The sequence below is a fragment of the Gouania willdenowi genome, chromosome 7 (assembly GCF_900634775.1).
Source record: "Gouania willdenowi chromosome 7, fGouWil2.1, whole genome shotgun sequence".
NCBI lineage: Eukaryota > Metazoa > Chordata > Actinopteri > Blenniiformes > Gobiesocidae > Gouania > Gouania willdenowi.
This window is the reverse complement of record NC_041050.1, coordinates 22,161,574-22,185,428: the sequence shown is the minus strand read 5'-3', so window position 1 is coordinate 22,185,428 and position 23,855 is coordinate 22,161,574. Positions and strand designations below refer to the sequence as shown.

Here is a 23,855-nt window from a genome sequence, read left to right as displayed (position 1 = left end):
GCAAAAAGGTGAGAAAAAAGCCTTTTTGTAAAAAAAAACCAAAAAACCCTGTCTGTGACTTTAAAGCTATTTCTTTTGCTTTAGTAACAAATCTAACATCTGAACATTGTTTCCTTATATATATGTAAAAAAAAAAAAAAAAAAATCATCTCTCATCTAAAGGTGCACTGCTGCCATCTTCAGGGCACAGTTGGTCACTACAACACCCCACAGCTTAGATATTGACGAGGGACCTCCGCCAGGGTGTTTTCTAGTAATCCCCGTGAAAAAACGCAAATGTCGTTATCTCGTCAATGGCACTGAGCGTTTGGATTTGAAATGACGAGTTATCTCGTCAATGGCACTGAGTGAGTTAATTTAAGCAATTGTGATGCTTTATATTTAGTGAGGTTAGTACCATTCATAGCCATAAATGCAGGGGTGGAAAGTAACAAATTACATTTACTCTCATTCCTGTAATTGAGTAGGTATTTTGTGTACTTTTACTTTTAACTTAAGTCAATTTTGTTTCAAGTAACAGTGCTTTGCTACATTGGAAATAGATTCCTTTGCAGAGTAAAATAAATCCTGCACGCTCGTCCCACGCCTGTTTCCGTTACATTAATTACAATATTTAATTTCAAGTAAAACCATATTTTTCATCAGTCCCCGGGTGTTTACGCCGCACTACCTCATCCTTCCTTTCGTTCTCCCGCAGCACGGGTGGGTCCTTTCTATGTTGTCACGTTTATTTGCACTAGTTGGGGGTGTTGATGACTGTCTTCTTGTTCTGACTGCTCCTTTTTAATTGTCATATGAAGATATGAGAACAACCTCAATGTCACCCAAATTCCCCTTGGGGATTAATGGTTTACTGAATCTGAGCAGGTTTATTGTTTAAGTTTTGATAAACTTAATTTAAATTAACCTAATTTAAATGATTACATCATTCCAGACCGTAATGATAACACAAAAATAAATGGACACAAGGATGCATCAGTTATTTCACCACTAGGGGCAAGAATATTTGACAGAAGTCAAATAAGAAGTTATCATGAACCTACGATGTTTAAGACTCTACAATCCTGGCATCAATGGTCTCATCCACAACAACAGAACAACCTTTTCCGACGGATTTTCCGTAGCACTGATGAGATGTTCTTCAAACACTCTGAGCAGGTGAAACTGATCACATTTTCATGGAGCACCGTTGCTCCATGAAAATGTGATCAGTTTCACCTACACGAGAAACGGACGGACAGCAAAGTTAAGCGGGCACTGCTGGCTCTGTGTTTAGGAGTCAGTGATGATTTGAGTAGTTTTTTGGCAGTTTAAACGGTGTTTAAGGTGGTTTAGGCGGTTTAATGCACCCAGGACAAGAGGGGGGAGGCCAGTAAAAAAAACTGTTCAAAAACACTGTACGCATCAGGCAGTTTACCATCGTAGTTGCTATGAAAATGCAACTAACTTTCCAATATCCAACGTGCCAGAGACAGTCATGCTCAAGCAAAAGCTACTGTCCACGACACTGCCAAGAAATGTGATCAGAAAAGAGGAAGCACTAAAATGGATAAATTAGGTTCATCAACATTTGGCTCTTCAAGAACCTTTACGAAGTCCATTACAAGTCCACTGGATAAAGAAAGATGTTTCTTCTGTCAGAAAGTTGATGATGAGAATCTCTATCAGGTGAGGACAGTCACAGCTGGGAAATCTCTTAAAGGGGACATATGCTAAATCCACATTTTTAGCCCTTAAATGCATTTTGATGTATATTTAGATTGTTTAGAAGCACAGAAAAGTTCAAATTAATCTCTTCAGGTACTCCGTTGATATCTTTATATTCTGTTTTGGTCATATTTTTCAATCTGTTTCAATTTTTCGATTCTCTATTACGTTTTTTGAACAATAACGTCAGCGGAACTGCCAAATTAGGACATCGACTCCAGGCCCAACACTTCGAGCAATCCGCCATTTTTATCTCTCGCTTTTATTTTGTAGTCCAAGCTCCAGGATGCAGAAGTTACGAGAGGAGAAATCAAAATGTTTGGTTGTTGGATGTAGTAACCCACACGCTTCATTACACCGTCTCCCAGCATCAGAACCTTTTCAAAGTGCCTGGTTGAGTTTTACTTTTCACCAAAATGTACCCACATCTGTGGGTAAGGTCATTTTTGTGTGCGCGCAGCACTTCAAGGATGACTGCTTCAGCAACCTTCGCCAGTATAAAGAAGGATTTGCCGAAAGACTTTGTTTGATTGAGGGTTCAATTCCTTCTATATTTGGAGACGATGAACAGAGCACTTCGGTAAGCTGTAAACAACGGTAAAAAGTGTGATAAGACGTCCCTGTCATTGTTTTGTTAGCATTAGCAGTTGCACCGTCTTCATTAGCGCTGTGTGCTCGTTTTAGATCCTTGATGATATGGCCTACGTGGTTTAATTTAAGTCTAAAGTTTTCATTAGTCATTTCATTTTGCCGTTTTTGTCTCTGAAAAGACTGTATTAAAATGCATTTCGTGACGTTAGCTTGGCGCTAGCGTTAGCTCGGTGCTTGTGTTAGCTCACTTGTTAGGGTTCTGCAGGTTCATCATCTTCATTTTCATCTCGCTCCGCCGGGTCAGACTCTGGCTCAAACATGTAAAGCTGGATGGACAAGTATTCCGTTGTTGACATTGTGTAAATAACGTGTGAATAAACTTTTTCTGCGCCGCTACATAGCCATATCTCTTCTATCAAACTACAAAAATGGCCGGGCAGGGTGGAGTTGAACCTGGAGAGGGGGCGGGGTATGAAGTGTCTCATTTGCATTTAAAGAGACCTCACCAAAACGAGTTGCTCTTAGAAGCACATCAGAAAAGGGGTCTGGGGAGCTATAATAATGAGGAATTCAGACCCAAGCAGTGCAGTTCCGCTTTATATAGACCATAACTGTATGATTTATATCTAAAAAGGAAGGATTTAAAACCATGATATGTCCCCTTTGAAGAAACTGTTGAAAGATCCAATAATGACACATGCATTTTACTAGGGGATGAACATTCAATTGATGTTAGGTACCACAAACCTGCAGAAAGCATGTTTTCCATGGACAGCGAGTATGGAGATAGATTTGTCTTTATTATTCAATCAAAAAAAAAAACTTTTCAATCAAGAATAAATATTTCCAATCAAAGAAAGTGTTCAAATGCAAAAAAATATTTGAGACCCAAATAATTGCATTTTAATGCTTTTTTTTCTTTGATTGAAAATGTTTTGTTGTTGTTTTATTGAAGTCACATTTTTTGTATTTGGGCCATATTATGGGTGGTACATTTGTGTCTTTATTATTCAATCAAAAAATAAACATTTAAATCGAAGAAAAAAATTACTGTACTAATCTTTCACTTGTCTCCTGCTGATCATATTATAACACTGGTTTCGACAAAAAAATAAGTATTTTTTGTGCATCTGTTTTGCACTTTGCAGATGCTTCCTTGGCTCTGAGCGCACAGCCGGCTGCACATTGACGAACGTTTTTTCTGCTGGTCCACATACAGCTGCTTTTGATAAAATTATATTGTAGCATGTTGCCCACCTCACATCAATGGTTAAGAGGCCTAATTTGTGTGTCAATGATGTTTTTTGATGCTATACTGAACTAGTGTGTCAGACAGTGGGAGTGTGCGTTGGAGCACAGCTGTGCTCACCGGCTTTTTGTTCTGATTGTGTTTGGGGTTTAAAGGCAACTTCAGGGTCATGTCTGTTTGCTGCTGAGTTTGGACCGCACGCTTTCTGGAGGGGGCTCAGGCAAATAACCAACTACAAGCCCAGAGCCCCTGCTGCTGCAAACGACCTCTGCCTGGCCAACAGTCTGAATAACTTCTATTGTAGATAGGACAGACCTGACTCCATCCCCCCTCACACCTCTGACCAGCCTCACTCCAACACCTTCACCCACCACATCAAAGCTACAGTCTCACCAGAGCTGCTTACAGAAGCTCTCTCCGCTATCTCCTTCCCTCCTCCCACAGAGACACCTTTCTCCATCAAAGAGAGATTTGTGAAGAGACTTATAAGCCGAAAGGCTTGTGGACCGGATTCTGTCTCTCCTTCCACCTTAAAGCACTGTGCTGATCAGCTGTCTCCAGTGTTCACAGACATTTTTAACACCTCACTGGAGACATGCACCGTACCAGCCTGTTTTAAGGCCTCCACCATCGTTCCTGGACCAAAAAAGCTGAGGATCACAGGACTTAATGACTACAGACCTGTCACTCTGACATCTGTGGTCATGAAGTCCTTTGAACGCCTCATGCTCTCCCACATCAAGGACATCACCAACCCCCACCTGGACCCCCTGCAGTTCGCCTACAGATCCAACAGGTCTGTAGACGATGCTGTAAACCTGGCTCTCCACTTCATCCTCCAGCACCTGGACTTATCAGGGTCCTACGCCAGGATCCTGTTTGTGGACTTCAGCTCTGCTTTTAATACAATAATCCCAGCTCTCCTTCAGGACAAGCTTTCCCAGCTCAACGTGCCGGACTCCACCTGCAGGTGGATCACAGACTTCCTGTCTGACAGGAGGCAGCACGTGAAGCTGGGAAAAACCACCTCTGCTCCCCGGACCATCAGTACTGGTTCTCCTCAGGGCTGTGTTCTTTCTCTTCTGCTCTTCTCCCTGTACACCAACAGCTGTACCTCCTCTCACCAGTCGGTCAAACTCCTGAAGTTTGCAGACGACACGACCATCATTGGTCTCATCTCTGATGGAGATGAGTCAGACTACAGGTGGGGTGGGAGACAGACCGGCTGGTGTCCTGGTGCAGCCAGAACAACCTGGAGCTCCACTCTTTAAAGACAGTGGAGATGATAGCAGACTTCAGGAAGAAGCCAGCCCCCCTCACCCCCTTCACCCTGGGAGACTCTACAGTGAGCTCTGTGGAGTACTTCTGCTTTCTGGGGAAAATCATCACCCAGGACCTCAAGTGGGAGCTGAACATCAGCTCCCTCATCAAAAAAGTTCAGCAGAGGATGTACTTCCTGCGGCAGCTGAAGAAGTTCAGTCTGCCAACAAAGATGATGGTGAACTTCTACAGCTCCATCATCCAGTCCATCCTCTGCTCCTCCATCACCATCTGGTACGCTGCAACTACGGCCAAGGACAAGGCCAGACTGCAGCGTATCATCCACTCAGCAAAGATCATCGGCTGCAATCTGCCCTCCCTCCAGGACCTGTATGCCTCCAGGATTCTGAGGCATGCAGGAAAGATTGTGGCCGACCTCTCCCACCCCGGTCATAAACTGTTTCAATCGCTCCCTTCTGGAAGGAGGTTTTGGTCCATCAGGACCAGAACCTCCAGACACAAAAACAGCTTCTTTCCCTCTGATATATCCTTTATTCTCTATCCTTTATTTATCCCTCATCCTTTATATTTATTATTATTACTATTATTGTTACTGGGTTGTTTCTTTGTTCTTTGTTTTCTTTGTTTTTTGTTTTGTGCACCGACTACCAAGACAAATTCCTTGTACTGTGCTAAAAACTGTACTTGGCCATTAAAACAATTCTGATTCTGATTTACTGTAGTTAGAAGAGTAAAGAGTGTTGGGCACAGCATCGTGTGAATGCTCAGGTGTCTGTGCTGTGGACCAGCCTGTCCTGATGCTAATTGTAAAGCGTAACCTCTGTCTGTATATTGCAATCAGATTGAATAACACCATCCTGTCTGTCTGTTACTGAGTCCTGTATGTGGGTCTATTCCTCTCTGTGTTATCAGTTCATGACACACACTCACACTTGGCAACTTGCTTGGTGTCACAGAGAATCCTATCTCAAATGCCATTGGTGAAGAGGCTTGTCACTGAAACATTAATGACCAATGCGGAATCTTCGCCCACCATGGAACCAGGTGTACCTACATTCAATAGAAGGTGGCTGAAATAAAAAAATCCTTAATGCCTTGCCACACCTGAATTCCTGTCCTAATGGTTCATTCTATGATGGAAAGGCATCTACATCAAGTCCATCTCTGAACTGCGATGGCATCTCTGCTGCAAGCATATGGCAGAAAGTGAAAAGCTACTTCCTATCCCTGGAGCTTTGTGACAACATGTCCTGAGAGTCCATATTCAAGACAGAGTGTAGGAACAGGGTAGCATTGCAGGATTCTCAGTTTGATCCCCTGCAGAATGGCTACCACAAGGAGTCCGATGGCCAGCTGAAACTGTTTAAGACAGATGCCCTTCCAGCTACAAAGGCTATTATTGAGATGTTTAGCTGTCATTGCAAAACACTCTTATTCTGCCAGATGTTCCTGTGGAACAAAGAGCCTATCCTGCACTGATCTTTGCCAGTGTGGCAGGGAGTGTCAGAAAAATGAGGGGACACAGAGCAAGTATCATACTGATGATGACAAGAACAGTGACAAATCTGACGATATGTAAAGACTCGTTGGTTGCCTAAAAGATTAAATCCATTTATGTCATGAGGAGCAATGTTGGTTGATTGCCCTTGGAACCCAGCTATCTGATTTATGGTTTATTTGGGCAAAGAGCAAAGGATTTATTTTTTATTTTATTTATTTATTTATTCATTCAGTTTATTTCCGACATGGTTGCATTCACAGAAGTTTCCTTTTTTTTTTTTTTTTTTATTTGTACATGCCGAAAAAGGAGACAAGAGAAGCAGTTTGATTATCCAAGTCCCGTCCCCTGTTTTGTACACAGAAAATTTACATCAAAGCTTGTCTCTCTGGTCAAACAGTCTTAGGTTGTTCTGAACACAATTCATTTTTTTTTTTTTTTTTGTCCTTTTTCTTGTAGGATTTATTCTCATCTGTCGTCAGTGTTGTCTTTTTTCATTCCTCCTCTCCATTGTTGTTCGTGTCGTCCTTGTTCCCTGCAGATTTCATTCCCCGACTTTGTTTACGTTCCTCCAGTTCAAAAGAAAACTTCATTGTCTTTCGAAGTTCCTTGTTTTGTCTCTGCATCAAGGCTATTAATAGCTACTGTATTGACAGTGCTGTGTTTTCCAATGTTTGATTAAACCCTTTATCGTATAAACACATTACTATGTCTTAGTTTACAAGTAGTTTGTTTGTATATGAAACGTTTTTGTATTTGATATGGGAGTGTTTTAAGTGAGGCCCTAAATGCGAGAATTTGTGTGTTGTAGTGTGATATTTCTTGCAGTTTTAGGTATTTGGCCTTTTCAATTAGTTTGTTTGTGTGTGTGTTGTGTGGTGCTTTATATATATTTCTAATTGCTTTTTTTTTATTAGGTTTAAATAAAGGTTCAAGATACATTTTGTAGGTTTTACCCCAGATTTCTGAGCAGTAATTTAAATGTCACCCAATAAGGGAAGAATAGACTATCTTCAGTGATTTGGTATGTAGTATTTGTTGTAATTTCCATAGGATGTAGTTCTGTTTTCAATGTTTTGTCTTTAAGATATTTTTTATATAATGTATTTTATTTTTTATTTTTTTTTGCATGTGTTTACGTGTGTTTTTGGGTGGATGTTGTCGTTAGTATTAAATATTGTGAATATTGGTAAATGGTCGGAGATGTCATTTATTAATATTTTGGTTAGGTTCTCATTAAATATGTCTATTTTGCAATCAGGAGACAAACAACAGATTAATTTGTTCTCTCCCCCTTTGGTCTCGTTATTTTTACTGTTACACATTCTCCATTTCATTGTTATCTTTTATGTGTAATGCCTTTTATCGTGAAGTTCATACCTTTTTGTTCATTTAGCCAAGTTTCTGACAGTGCCACATTGAATTCAGTCTCCGAAAAGTAAGCACAGTCTGAGTCTTGTTTCCAGTGTTGATTGATATTGATCTGGGTCCATGTCCATGATTACCATCAGTAATGTTGTTGTTTAGGTGGATCCTTCGTATTTTCCCAAGTCTTCCATCGTTTTGATGAAGATTGGTTTTCCGTTCTCTTCTCCCAGTGGTGTGATATAAATCCTGCAGTTTCTTGTCCACGTCTTCAGAATTTTTCCTCCTTTTTTTATTTGGCGTGCCTTCCATGCGATGCTTGCGTTTTGTTTTGTCAGGTGTTCATTCATGAAAACCTTCGTTTCTTTCAATTTCTTGCCTTGCCTTATATATTTTTTGCTTCATGGGTGATCTCTTTATCAGGGGGTTGTAAATTGTCTCTGGTTACTGTTCTGGTGTTATAGCCTCTACTTTCATTCAATTCTGCATAACATTTGATGGTTTTAAAAATGTTAATGGACACTACCTTCATAGAACGTTCATGTCTGATCAAACTATTTGATGGTTGGATCTAGCCTTTTTATGTTGATATTATTGGATTCCTTGGCCCTGAAAATGGTAGTTTTGCTGTCAAAATAAAAGCATTTAGAAGCCAAGATATTAACAAAACTCTTTAGACAGTGGCAAAATAGGTATCAGTGGAATTGGACAGATTGTTTTTCTGATTGCTTATATAAATAGATTTTCCAAAAGTGTATAATTTTGAATACCTGACTAAAATATAAGAGACTAATAAAAAGTTACACAAAACATTTCATTATCAGTTGTTTAGTTTATGCAAAAATATTACTACACGTATTGAAAATATATATTTTTTGTGATAGAAATGCAGGTGTTTGTTAAATTAGCTTTCTTGTCAATATGAAACAATTGTGGTTGTGAATGTAGCTGACTTGGATAACTGACTTGCCTTTTGTGTGTGAGATGTTGAGTGGCCCTTTGTTCAACCTGTGAATAAAAGTGATTTTGTTAGTTGGATGTGTTTCTTAACACAAACCTAAATATTGTTACAATTACATTTAGCAATTACACAAGCAGTTTGGGTAAAGGGACACCTCCTTAACCGTTACTACATCACTGCCCTGTAGCATGCGCTTTGTATTGGTAGTTATTCTATATGTATTGTTGAATAAATAAGCATTACAGATTTGGTATCAGTGTATTTCTAATCGCACTTTTATAATGATCAAAATTATGTTCAGGATTTTTGATTATCGGTGCTTCCAATACTGCAGTACATTTCTATGTAAATGCTTTAGCACTTTAGCACTCCGCGTTGGAGACTTCTCCTGCTGGAATGTCTGCCATTGTATTTTACTATAGAGAACATGAATGGCACGCACATCGACTTTAGCTGAGCAGCCAATAGTAACACCCTAAACTAGCTCATGGAGTACTCTGTTTGTAAAAAGATCACTGTTTGGCTGAAAGGTCACGTCACACTCCTGGATTTCTAAACTTCATATATAGGGCAAAGAGATGCTACAAAATGACTCTGTCCTGTCAGAACACTTTCAATTACAATATGCTCAAAGGTGATTATGGATTTTTTTTTAACAAATGAAGACAAAAAAGGTACATAATACAGGTTTAAGTCGTATGTTGACTAAGATATTTTTACTTGTATTGGAGTACTTTTTGACAAGCCGTATCTGTACTTTCACTCAAGTATTAAAGTTGAGTGAAAGTATCCCCCCCACCGTAATGCTTGTATGTGTGTGTGTTTATTTGCAGAGGGAAGCCTCCATGTGGACAGCCATGTACCCAAGAATGAAATTGTTGCGCATGAGGAAGTCTATGGAATTTACCATCAAAAACTGCAACCTCTGACAACACGACCCCACAATAACCTTCACCCAAATACCTGTTCCAGCCCCAAATCCTCACACCAGTTTTTTCACTCTTACAATGGTTCCTCTCCTGTCCTTCACACAGGCACAAACTCTGACCATGCTGTACGAAGACTTAGCCACACATCTCTTTCAGTAACTTCCATATCTTCTTCCATCCCTTCTCTCCCAGCATATAGCACAACACAAAAGTCCCCCCATACACCCACATCACAGAATGTTAGTCAAGGTAAAAAAACACCCAAAAGTCCAGAGACTCCTGGATCCTCTCATCTAGGAACCCTTTTGTCACCTCCCCCCTCTCCCCTTTTAATCCTTGGTGATGGAGGAAAAGGAGCTCAAACTCATCATACTCACTCTGTTATTGTGGGAGGGTCACCTGTCCCTCCATCTACCTCCCTTTCCCCTTCCATACATCCCATGTGTGGGTCTCCTCGCCAGCAGTCTCACCATCTTTCAGTCTTTCCTTCTTCCCTGTTAGAGCCTGCCAGAGGCTCAACCTCTTTAGAAGGTGGAGCGCTGATAGAGAACAGCTTGCCGCAGAGGAGGAAATCTGCCTCATCCTCTCCTCACTCCCCACTTCCCAGTGGCTCCCCAAATCCCAGCCCCCACTTCCCAAAGTACAAGCTGGAGGAGCAGTTTAAAAACTTAAGCAACGCCAGGACGAATAATCACCATCTCCCAAACCTTGCTAACCACTCTTTTCTGACCAACCAAATTAGTTTTAACTCACAGGCACTCTCCTCAAAGCCCTTAAAGAATGTTGTGACTCCAACATCCTCTCCTAGATCAACAAGTTTGGGGCTGCACTCTACAGGGCCATTTCTCCATTACCAACAGAGTCATCAGGGAAGGCTACCACACACAATGTCTTTCCCAGCAAGCAACCTGCTGTCTGCAGCTGCCAAGGCTCAGCTGTCCAACCAGATAAATCAGGCACAGAGCTCAAATGTGAGCAGCCATGCTGGGAGCTTGCCTTCCACACTGAAGGGTTTAAAAGAAGCACAGGCGCAAAGAACATCAAAGGTAACAAACAGCACTTTAAACAACAGCCACTCTCTTCCTCCAAACACCTCGACTAGGCTTCCCCAACCCCCTCCCACAACAACTTCCATCATACCCTTTTATCCATCCCACTCTGTGGTCCAGTCTCTGGCTTCCTCCCCAACTCGCCTCCTCCCCACGACAGAGCGTAACAATCCACAAAGAAGAAAGAGGCACCGATCTCCCTCAGTGCTCAGCATGCTGAGAGACACCCATCGGCTGGCTACCGGGCAGCAAAAAATCCCACTGCCAGATGCTGCTATAGTCATCAACCTTTCCTCCTCTTCCCTTCCTCCTTCCATGTCACACTCCTCTACCTCAGCTGGGCAGAACCAGAATGCTGTCATGTTGGATAATCATTATCAGCTCCTGTCTGGGCAGATACCTAAGCTCAATGCTGTTCAATCAACAGCACACCTTTCCAGGCCTCTTCGCTCAAACGACCCTCTGGACTTCACAACTGGCCGAGCAGCAACCCCTCTGGGCTTAGATCCTCCTTCTCAGCCTCTATCTGCTTTGTTACACCTGCTAAGTGTGCAGAATGCACAAGCCACCGCCCCTGAATCCAATACTGCCTTAGCTCAGCTCGGATCTGCATCATTTGATGGAAGTGAAAACACTAATAAACACAGTCTCAGACTGTCACCAATCTCTCTAGCATCTCATCCTAAAGTCAAGTGTTCACAGACCCGATCAACATGCCAATCAGATAACACTAATCCTCTCCTTTTGGTGCGACTGCCACATTCGCCAAACTCCCTTTTGACACCAGGGCAGTCTCTGTCTCATCCTCGGTCTACCAAAAGTCCTCCTCAAAGAGTTTCTCCTATCTCACCTTTAAATTGCTGCCCACCTCAGCAGATATTTCCTCTTGAAAAGCATCCATCAACAGACTCTATCTCCCAGGCATCTTTACCACAGAACACTCTGGCAAAAGAAAGTAATAGAAACCGAATGTCCCCATCAATTGATCCCAGCCATTCTCAAGCCAATGTTTCTACAGGGACATCTCTGTCCCCCAAACCTCTGGATCTTAGCAACCATGTTCTCGCCCTTCTCGCTGCCTCTTCAACTATACCACAGGGAGAAGCCAGCTCATCCAACCACACAACTGATCCTGAGACATCTTCCTTCAGAAATCAGGGTTCAGGTAAGGATCTTCTTTTTTTTTTTTTTTTAGTTAAGCATTAATCTTCAGAAATAACAGTTTGTAAAACTTAATACTAAGAAAATTAAATTCTAAATCAGAAACATTAAAATTGTTTTAAGCGGTACAGTACTGTAAGGATTTGTAAATGTCGTTTCTGGTGTACTGTATGCTGTCGGGGTATCGCATTGTTTGTTCCTGTTTTTTGTCTTGTATGTTGCAAAGCAAAATAAAAAAAATGTTTTAATCAAAACTAACAAGTATGTGTGCCATTTAGAATAATACAATACTAATATTTAATTAGGGGGCCAAGCCCGCGGGGCCAGGGGACCGCGTATGTAAGCATAAACGGTTCCTAGGACCAGCTGTGCCAGAAGCCCTATTATAATCGTAAGGATTTTTATTGTTTCCCCCGGTAAAAGTGGTGCTGCAGGCTAAATCGTGCAAGGTAGGGCAATGCCCTTTGGGGCTGGGTCCTGACCCCCCCCACCCCGTGTACCTTGGACGCAAAAACTCGCATATGTCCATCAGCAGGTGGCGCTATAACCAAGGTCAAAGCGTTTTGGCCTATAACTCCCACACCGTTTGTTGCACATTTAAAAACTTCATATCCACAGATTCCTTGAATAGCATTGAATCACCTGGGCTATGCTACGCCCATTTCCGGCTTGTCGCAGCAAAATTGCAAAAATTGGAAAACCTACTTTTTTTAACTCCTCCTTGGGGTTTTGTCCAATCAGCGTGAAACTTGGCACATTGAGTCTTCAGTTGGACCTGATCTAAAGTTGATAAATTATTTACGAGCAAATTTTTCTAGCTAGCTATAAAAACGCGATCTGGTGCATATCTCAGTCAAAAGAAATGCTAAGAACACCAAATCTGAGATTCTTGGTTGTCATGTGACTGTGAGGGTATGCGCCAAAGTTGAATAATGTAGGCCACTAGGGGCGCTGCAAATATGGGATATTTATATCTCTTAAATGGCAAGACCGATTTTTACCAAGGCCATATCTCAAAGTTTTTTGTGATTATTCAAAGGGGGTGTGGCTTTTTACATCATAACATATAAATAAACAAACATTTATTTCAGCTGAATTATTGTGTTGAGGGCTGTGAAATTTACAGGGTAGATATAGAAGACCACACAGACCACCCATACTAAAAAGTGCACCGCTAGGTGGTGCTCTAATGGATGCAAACGTAATTTGGCCTGTAACTTTCACATTTTAAATGACATCTTCCAAAACTTCATATCCACCTGTTCACAGCAAATGACACGTTGGCTTGTGTCCTGACACTCGCCCCAAGCCTGTCATCCTTTGTGACGCACTTCCATGGGTTCTGCAAAACCTGGGGGCCGAGTCGTGCGGGATTGCTTGGCCCCCTTTCATAACTGCTTGCAGTTCTAGTTATTATTATTACTAGTACAGTATCGTTTTGAAGATTTTAATTATTTTTTATTTTATTACATTATGATTTTGGGGGGAATTTTTTTTGGTATTTTAATTGCACAATGTTATAGCAGAGTTAACACTACAAACACTTTGTAGATATTTTGATTTGGTTAAATTTGATGAATAATGAGGTAGCAAATATCAACATCTCCTGTCTCTCTTATAGGACCAGACGAGCCAGGGTATGTGGATGCAAAGATCTCTTCAATAATGAAGCCTTCAGTAACCACAAGTCCAGACATCACCAACCTCTCAAGCCAGGAGAATCCCAGTCATCTCACTGCTCCAGCTGTTGCTGACTCAATTGCACCATTACCTCTGGCAGAAGCCTTTCCATTTATGAACCAAGAGCAGTTGCTTCAGTTACTGTCCTCCACAGGAGGGTTTCCATCTCTTTTAGATCCTGCAGTCCTGGCTTCATTACCGTGCGGTGGGCTTTGGCTAGGAGGCCAACACACGCAGGTTCCCCCTGCTAATGTCACTACACAACCTCAAAATCCGCAGCAGCAGTTGGATCTGCTGATGCAACATCAACAAGACCCGCAGCCGCCAAATCAGGATAATCAACAAAAACAACCACAGATTAACAACCCACTTTTCCCTCTCCTCCCATTAAGTGGAGTCCAAGGAGAACTGCCTCTGAACTTTTTTGGTCTGGTGAACCCACTCACAGCTTCAACTTCAGCCCAAGAACCAGAACCAACTGAAAAACCCAGTCTTCAGGCCTTTCTTATGGCTTCTTTGTTGCTGGGGCAACAGCAGCCCTCTTTGCTACCTCTGTCTGCAATGGGCCAGTTAAGCCAGGTCAGCTTGGAAGTCCAACCTTCACAGCAGATTCCTACCACACTGGAAAGCTTCACTCTCGATAAGACCTCTGGTCTTCTGGACCCATCTACACTAACAGGGCCAGGGCTACTGGAGGTCACCCAAGGCCTTCTCCCCATCCCAGCTGGATCTGAAGGCTCTGTTCAAACTCTGCAGTCTCTGCTACTTCCTGCCGCTCTCCCTGATCCCGCTACTTTCCTGCCTCTCAGCCCTGCCCTGCTCACTGCTGCCCTGAGCTCTGCTGAGCTCCACCCTTCATCCAATACCCAGTTAACCCCTGCAACACAAACCCAACTTAGCCAACCTCAGGTAGGCTCTCTATCTCCAGTGTTTCCTCAGCTAATCTAATGTTGTCCTTGTTTTTCTTGACCAGTTTTATTCTTGTTTTTTAAAGTAACACATCCAATTTACCGTTGCTTGTTTTTCAAGAAAAATCTTTGATACAGATTACTTGTGAGACTTGTTCTTGTTCTAAAGTTCCTGGACAGTGTCAGAGAAAGATGACATTTGTGTTATGCATTGCATTCAGCAAAGATTCATTGAGGAGAGAAGTTCATCATCCTTATCTATCACAAATCCACCATAAGAATGACAGAATACCAAAAGGTTATAATACAGTCAGTATCAAATAGTCGTAACAGTTTTTCAGAACACATTTTTCAGAAACATTTAATGCAATTCATCTGTGTACAAACAGCTGCATGTCAAATGTGCTTGGATGGCCTTTTTGTTAATAGATGGGTCTTTTAGGGTTCTATTCTCTCATGTTCGCAAGTCAGAAAAGCTGTGCAGTGTGTCTATTTCTAGCTTTGTGCTATTCTTGTCATTCACTGGTTGCCTTCATCCCAGTTACACACTCAAGCCCGAAGCGCTTTCTCCCAGTGGCTTAAGTTCTTTTCCTCTTGTGTGCTCCTGAACCTGGAATAAGTGCAGCGCCCTGAGAAGGTGAAACTAGAAGTTTGGACTTAGTTACAATTTCCACCACACAGACTCATAATATTGCAAAAGAGACTCCCAGAAAGAATTTATTCAAACTGACACTGTCACAGGGTCTGCGGTGCGAGGTAACACAAGCACACCAAAGGATTCACCGTTGGCATTTCTAATATGTTCACCATTTACAACTGTACCAGTTCTAGATGGGACAGAATGTATTACATTTCATTATATTTTATCCATGCCTTCCACTCCTTGGGAGGAGAGTAGGTGCTGCATCGCGGAGGTGCAGCTGTGTGCTGGGGTGCGCGCGTCAGCTGCAGCTTGTTAAATCAAACTCACACGAAGCTCAGACTTCTATCCATGCTGGTCAGACTGATGTCCAACTATTTTCATACTATGTACAATGTAAAGCCACAGTTTGATCACACTACAAGTAAGGGTGTTCGATTTGACAATATTAGATCGTGAAGAATTAAAACATGATGACAATCTGCCAAATCCCAGATATCGTAGAACCGCCTGTAGTGCACATTTTATCCCTTGCGGTGCCGTGTCTTTGACATGTCTGTGTGCCCATACACAGCACATCCAAAGACACAAGAATTATTAAGTGCTCAAAGTGCAGAAGTATGCTCCGCTCCCCCCCCACCTCCCCAGTGCATGGACACACAGCTGTGCTGCTTTCTTTGTGTTAGCGGCTGCCTGTCACAGGCTCACTGCAGATGTCCATCTGTCCTTTGTAAAACACCATCAATTCTGAGTAGGGCTGTAACGATTCACTCAACTCCCGATACGATTCGTGGTATACTGGGTTCACCATACGATTTTCTGACGATTTATTTTACAAAATGGGACTGTAGACTAATGACTGAAAAATATTCCTTTATTTTTTTTTGGGAAAAAAACTTGAAAAAACTGTACTATTTTCCTTTTATTTTTCATTGTCAAAAGAATTCTTTGATAAACTATTGAAAACAATGCAATTTAACTAAAAATAAATCTTGAATAAAATAAATAAAGGAATAATACAAATGAAGAAGAAGCCTATTCATTTAAATTCTGGTTCTATCGTAAACAATGCAAAACTGCGTAATAGTTCTATTTCTTTTTAAAAGTGCAACTAAAAATGTTTTTGTGCCTTAATAATTGGACTTAAAAAAAAAAAAAACAGTCATTGCATTGTATTTACATCAGATATTTGTTTGTTTGTTGGTAACCCAGTGGTCGGTTGGCATGTAGTTTTTCTAGCAGTAAAGAAGAGATGCTATACTAGCAGACAGAGCTAATAGAAAAACGTGACCTTTACAGATATTCAAGTAATATTACACATATTCTGTCGGTGCTAAAGGGGTAAGGAATCATTTATGAACATGTTTAAGAGTAGAAGGCGGCCAGAAAGAAAGTAGTAGCAGATTACGCCCGCAGCCTACACTGTTAAACGAGAGGGATAAATATATAGCGTCCTCTGCTGTTTAAAAAAAGTACTGCGATTCAATTTTCAGAATATCGATGTGAACAGTGATACCTATGAATCGATTTTTAACTGCCTTACGATTAATCGTTACATCCCTAATTCTGAGTGTTGGAAGCCCTCAGAGACTTTTGAGGAATCAGTGCATGTATTTCTCTTCTTTAACAAACTCTGTCTTTGTGCTGCAATTTGTTTACACAGCTTTCACATGACACCTCCAAGCTGATTTAAAAAGTGGTTTAAAAACTACTTTAAACAACTCAAAGCTACCCTGACAGAAGCAACACTACATAATTTAATCACACATTTCAGCCTTAATGAAGGAAAAAGTCAAAAGTGTCACAAAATGTTGATGTGCTGCTAATGATTAATAAAAGGGTTTTTTGTTAGCCTGGAACAATTCCAGACTCAGCCCCTGTACCAGCAACTGAGATCTAGCTGTAATGCAGATGGATTTATGACTGGATTCCCAGGTTAGGGCTTTGTGGCATTTTTCTCCATCCGTCCATCCATTTTCCAACCCGCTTTGTCCTATTTCAGGGTTGCACGTTTTTCCATGACCCATTATTGTTTTTCTTGTAAGACTATATTGAAAAAGAAAAAGAAATAATTCGAATTTTGATTGTCTATCACCATTTTGAGGAAAAATATTGAGATATGAATATTGGATCATATCACCCAGGCCTAATGTAACAAAAACAGTAATGTTTTATCTTGTAAAGGATATGATTGTCCAAACTGTGGGAAATGAGAGCTTCAAAAGACTATTTAAAGTGGGATTTTATTAACATGTGTTTTACCTCAAAAACAAATGGAAATCACAAGACTGATATGTTGCCTTGCTATGTAGCAAGTGTTGCTAATGCAACACCACTTTTGTTAATCAAAGTAAAAAGACTGTGACTAAAATAAATTAAGTTCAAATTAGTAATAAAGTTTTGCATGTCAGCCTTTTTGTTTGATGTTAATTGTACTTGAAGCCAGTTTGATACATTGCTTACAGAAATTGAAAAAAAATGAAAAGTACCCTGATTTAAATCTCTCTTTTTTCCATTTAGGGCAATTATTTTAAGTAGGTAATTTGGTTTGTTTTACTGGTAAATAACTTGGAAATAGTCTCAATGATCCGGATAATAAAATTGAGATCGTAATTTTACAAAAAAAAAAACAGCTTATTTTGAAGGAAGCCAATCATCAGTTTCACTATATGTAACAGTTGTCTCCTCTGTATTATAGCAGGACTTTCTGCGGGACCGCAGATGCTATACTTTGCATTATTTCCTCAAAACTCCAGCACAACACACACTCATGCAAGCAGGCTTTAGAGTTCACAGGGAACGTTTTGATGACCAATGATGATGACTAATGCATGCTGATCATTTCTTAATGGAGAAATGTAAGAAGTTAATAGAATCTGGCTTTCCACCAAACAAACGTTAATCTGTCATATGAGGAGGAAAAGAGAGATTTTAACTGCGGCTCAGAGAAAAAGATGCTGCGGATCTGCACAGTGCAATGATCTGATCAAATCAACCTGTTACTTTGTTTTTCAATGTGGGCCTTTCAAATGAAGTGTGCGTTATAATTTTCACTGATTTCAATGACATTTACAAGATGGGAAAGCTCCATGATTTAAGGACAGCCCAAAACATGGCCCAGTCCGTAGCCTTGGCTTCAATGACAGACTTATTGTCGTTGGGTTGATTTATACGCTGTGGGTGTGTCAGGAGCCTTGATTGGAGAATATGCACAGGAGATTAAAACTGCAGGCACGTAAAACAAAAAAAAAACCATCTAAGTGTAGAACAGAGAGATGCCCCCCCCCCCACCAAGTCTCAGCTCTGAACCTTGAGGACGGAAGAGGTTGATGACTACCTGAAGCCGGAACAACAATTCTGGAGCTTAATCCATTATTGGATTAAAGATTGTAGAGTGTAGGGCAAATATTACAAAGGTGATAGTATACATTTTATTGTTTTTAACTCATCTTAGAGGAGTAGTGGGCAACTACACTTTAGCACCCAGGGAGCAGATAGGGATAAAAGCCATGCACAAGGTCTCACATTCATGTCCCTCAGTGGATTTGAGTCAGTTACAAGCTTGCTTCAATATTCATTACCTAAAACTAATTAGTGAAATTAGAAAAACCTATATACTGTAATGCAACTGCAAGGCCTAAGCTAGTATGGTAAACGCAATTGCCCTACAATTGTCAAATAAGTTGTAAATGTTTTAGGGTTATTTTATCCTTTCTTATTAGTTTATTATTGACCACATTATAATTTGTGCAAATGCTATATAAAGTTCCCTCCTGACCCCATACTCTCTTCAGGTACCCACGGAAGCTGGTGTTGACACCCTCATTCCAGTATCACTCCAAGGCAAAGACATCCTCCAGCAGTTACTGCCCTCTTTGCTCAATCCTACTTTGTTAGGTGAGTTTGTACTTACTCAGTTTTATATCTTACTGTTATTTGCATTTAATGTGTTGAAAACATCCAACTTTAAGTTGTACAGATTTCATGTTTCTGCTGGCAAGTGTTTATTCAATTCAAATCAACTTTATTTGTATAAAGCAATTTACAACAGTCATCTCAATGCACTTATCAAAATATAAAATTCATAATAAGAAAGAAAAAACCCAACAACATCCACATAAACAAGCATTTAGCTATCCAACAAAATCAACATCGTAAAACACCATTAAAGAAACTTAAATAATTAATTAATATATAGCCTCCATACTCTCCCAACAAGATATATCTCATGACACGGCAGGGCATCCGTTGTTTGTGTTGAAAACACAGAAACATGGAGAAAATGGCAACAACTCGGAACAGCCTCAGTGAGGCGCAGCCACAAAGTCAATCCTTCCTTTTGTACCATTCACTGTGAAACATTTTCTGACCTGACCTTTGCTGAAGATCTGGTAACTCAGGTGTTGGTCTCCCATCTTTTAAAAGATGTTTTTCCTCAAAAAAATAATTTCTCCATCGTATCTAGCGCTGTCATCCTGCCTGTAGTGTTATCCCGCCCACTCGCTAGAGAACGTAGCAGCAGCGGTCACATGGGATCAATTCACTAATGTACTGTGAACTACTGTGAACGTAAAGCATTTAGCATAGCGCGGTTACGTTCAAAGGCAGTGTAGAGAGTAGGGCTGGGCGATATATCGAATATACTCGATATATCGCAGCTTGTAGTCTGTGCGGTGTTGAAAATGACCATACCGTTAAACTCGCGGACTTTTTTTTTTTTTTTTTTTTTTTTTGAAATGTCATCTTAATGACAACATGCACAAAAGGGCACTATTTGTTTTAAAATATTGTAGTGGCATTATGTACAAAAAGTGCACTTTAATTTTGTGTTTTGAAATGCCATGTGAGTTGCATCCTGCACTAATGTCTTGTTTTGAAATGTCTCTGACAATTTTGCACAGAACGTGCACTTTCTGTTGACAATTTTATGTTTGAGCCACTCACTGTTTAATAAATACAGTTATGTCAACTTTGACTTAGTTGTGATATCCCCTTTTTTGCATGAAAGTTTAAAATTGGCATATATTAATGCAGTATGATCAAGAATGTTTTAATGTAGACATATAGAATCATCATACTGGTGTGATTTTGTGCATCAAAGTGTTGATTCAAGGGTAATGCAAAATATCGAGATATATATCGTGTATCGTGACATGGCCTAAAAATATCGCGGTATTTATAAAAGGCCATATCGCCCAGCCCTAGTAGAGAGCTTCCTTTGGGTGTAAATGGTTGTCATCTTGGGTAACTGACTGCGCATGCGCAAACACGTAAAAACACGCTATGGGAACGGAGGCAGAGCAGCCTTGTCCTGCCTTACAGCGGAGTAAGACGGCAGGCGTTCCAGGAAATAGCGCTGTTTAGTCATTTTGGCTAAGAAACGCACAAAGTGCGGACACTTTCAAACTTACAGGTACTATAGGCTTTTGGAAATGGAAAAATAAATAATTTCTAATTGTATTATAATTAAAACAAATAATCAAAATATCAATTCACCCTTGGGTAGGCACTGCCTACCTTGCCTACCCTGACTGCATGTCACTGCCAGATGGAGTATTGAACGGGTTGAGTTCAATACCGACTATAGTGAAACAGCGAGCAATTACACGTGCAGTTATATGGTTTAAACAATGGGGAACTTGTCTGCAAAAGACTCTCCAGTGGCTGACGGTTTCAAAGGACTTATTCAGAGACAGCATGGCAGGCACAGAGATGGAGACGGAAAAGGAAGTGTACTTTTTTTAATTTTTAATTTTTTTTTTAGAGTAAGTGGACTCTGTGACTTAAAGGAAGTTTGGGATCACGGGGAGAATTTTAAATACTGCGACACAGTGACGTCATGAACCCGGAACCGGAAGTAGCGCGCTCAATATCGCGCTCATTAGTGAGAAGGCCATAATCTTAAAATTTACCTTTTAAATGTTTTGCCACACCAAATTACTCCAAAATAACAGATGCACAAACTTGGGGTATTTGGAACACGTTGACTAAGTTTCAGGTCGAACTTGTACCGCGTCTGGGAGAAATTTGCTCCCCACACACACACACACACACACACACACACACACACACACACACACACACACACACACACACACACACACACACACACACACAGACCTTTTTTGATTTTAGAGATAGATATCGATGAGAACTCCGGATCCCCTGCACAGGAGGCAAGCTTCACTAACCCTCGTCTTTTTATCCTGCCCCGGCAAATCCTGGATGTATTTATCTGACTTCTTTGCAATACCTCCCAGCAGTTTAGCATTAGGCTGCAGGACATACTGTATCTATGGTCTGGGTACCTCAGGGCAGTGAAGGCAGAGTGAGGGTACGTTGTGGATCATGTGACCGACCAAGGTAGATCTAAATGATTCTTATTTTAGGCCACACAGACGGGCTTTCGCATGCACGCACGCACTTACAAAAAAAAAAAATCACTTTCACAAAAGGGCACATTGGGCCAAAGGGGCAGGTGCTTTTAATTGATTTTTTTTTTTTTTTAAAGTATTATTAATTTATACAATTGTAATGTTTTAATTTTATTAAGGTTAGTACATATTCAGAGCCGTAAATGCAATAGGACTAATAATTTGCATAATCATTTTTTTTTTTTAGGTTTTCGGCCTTGGTTTTTTCTTTCTCGGTTCTTGGTTTTGGGCCAGAATTTTCATTTCGGTGCATCCCTAATGGATTTACAGATGTAAGTTTATTTGTGAATTGTATCCTTCTAGGAGATCTTTCGGGCATTGCAGGCCTTCATAACCTGGTGGGGATCGGCGCAGGTTCCATTCTCCTTCCTTCAGTCCAGGCATCTGCTTTAGGAATGCCTATTTTGCAGGGCCCAGATGGAGCTATCAATTTACTCAATAATATACAGGTGTGTAACTCTTTTTTTTCAGATTAAAATGTTAACTTTATTGTGAGTTAATAAACTTTGGTGTAAAGAAAGACAGTGTTGGTAAATTGCTTTTAAATTTTTCATCCAAGTAAAAACAATTTTTGAATATGTTCAATCTTTATTGCATGAGGGTTTTGGTGGTTATGTGCATTGCTTTTTCCACTCTTCCAGCTAAACCTTGCACCGCCCTCAGAAGAGGAGAAGTCTGTTTCCTTGCGGGAAACCCAGAGCCCTGCTCCACAGGAAGACCTTGCAGCCTGTCAGGGGGTTCCTGACGAAATCCCTAATCCTGTTCCCACTCTGAGTTTAGCTCCTGTTCAAGAATCCATTCCAGCTGCACAGCGAGGATCTGAGAGCAGGCCTGTAATCGATCCATACACCTCCTTTATGGACACCATTTATACCTCCTTTCTTCAAGTCAGTGCTAAAGAGCAGGAAGATGGGGCTCATTTAGGGCCATCTGACCCAACTTCACCTTACTGTGCCTTACCAGCAGTTTCTTTCCCTGTGGAACGCCATACGCCCTCCACTGCTGTTTCTACTCAACCACAGGCAAGCGCCCCAGTGTCTCTGAGTCCCCGTCAGGCTTGTTCCCTTCGAAACCCAGACCTTTTTAGACTCAGTCTAGAGGCAGCAGCTCATTCTCCGGCCCAGGGGACACCCAAATCCACTGAGGATGGGCCCACATCACCCTTACTAAGGAAACCAGTTATGGTAGATGGACATAGTCACCCAGAGCCTCCACTTTCACCCACATACTTGGAGGAGGCCAAAATGGATTGTACTGTGCCCTCCGGAGCTCTGTGCTCCTATGTCGAGGCAGGCATGGAGAGGCAGAGTAATCTTCCTCATGCAGGGTACCTCAGTCCTGTGGATGGATGCAGTGGGAGGTCCAGTGAGAAAAAAACTGCAACACTTCTGCATACTGAACAGTCAATAGTGAGTGCTCAAATCCCCACCTCCATTTAGAGAAATATATGCATTGAATATTTTCCCTTTTAATTTTCCTTTAAACTTTTTAATATTTTTTTTTTAAAGTGCATATTAGCGAGACAAATGAAAAGCAGCTGCCCGCAGTAAAGGTTGCACTCATTTTTATTAGAACCAAATCCATTGCTTTACAACATCATTTGCGTTGGTTTTTAAATAAGTCACAATTTTCATTAAAGAGTAATTTAACCCCAAACCCACTTTATTCTGCTGAATACATATGTATTTGGGAATTATGAAGTGATGTTGATTGATCCTAGTCCAACTTTTAACATTTTAGTAAAAGTATTTTCATTTTGTGTATTTTGTTGGAAAATGTCAGTTACTGACCTCTAAGGGTTGAACGCCAGCTATTACAATTGAATTTTGCTGTTGGTTGGAACAGATAAGGTGACGTCATTTTAACCACTGTGCGTCACTGCTAAAATCTGTGATTGGTTGTTAGAGAAGGGGGGGGAACAAAGCGCTCTGTGCTCCTAGTATTGAATGGAGAGTAAAATCAACTGATCATACTTGGACTGCATTAAGAAATGTGTAATCATGAAATTGATTTGACCTGGGAGTTCGTTGCCCTGATAACAATGCGTCGTTCCCTCTCCATGTGCGCACAAGCGACGAGTGGGAATGCGCTGCCACCTGCTGCAATCAAAGTGAGGGCGGAGATTGTGACACAGAAACAAGGCTGTGAAAACGCTGTAATGTTCTGACTGACCACTTTGGTGTTACGTTACGCTGTGTGAGAAAAGTACACATATCCCCGATAAATTCAACAACAAACATCTCTGAACGAGCAATCAAAATACTTTTGTTGCCAAGTAGAGTTTAAAACAATACAAGGAATGTGACTTGGTGGCTGCAGCAAAAAAACAAAAACAAACCAGAAACACTATAATAATAAATATAAATTAGTAGCACCTGATTAAATCACTGTCGTTAAACATA

At 40.9% G+C, this 23,855-nt stretch overlaps 1 protein-coding gene across 7 annotated transcripts in view; it reads left to right on the top strand.

Annotated features, from left to right (window-relative positions):
• Positions 1-23,855, top strand: part of mbd6 (methyl-CpG binding domain protein 6) — a 41,186-nt gene that overhangs the window by 8,978 nt on the left and 8,353 nt on the right. For all 7 annotated transcript variants that reach the window (XM_028451940.1, XM_028451937.1, XM_028451938.1 and 4 more), the window contains 5 exons: positions 9,486-11,795; positions 13,413-14,380; positions 18,814-18,916; positions 21,757-21,902; positions 22,095-22,862. In XM_028451940.1, coding sequence (XP_028307741.1) covers positions 9,486-11,795; positions 13,413-14,380; positions 18,814-18,916; positions 21,757-21,902; positions 22,095-22,862 — 4,295 coding nt within the window. The remainder of the gene's footprint in view (positions 1-9,485; positions 11,796-13,412; positions 14,381-18,813; positions 18,917-21,756; positions 21,903-22,094; positions 22,863-23,855) is intronic.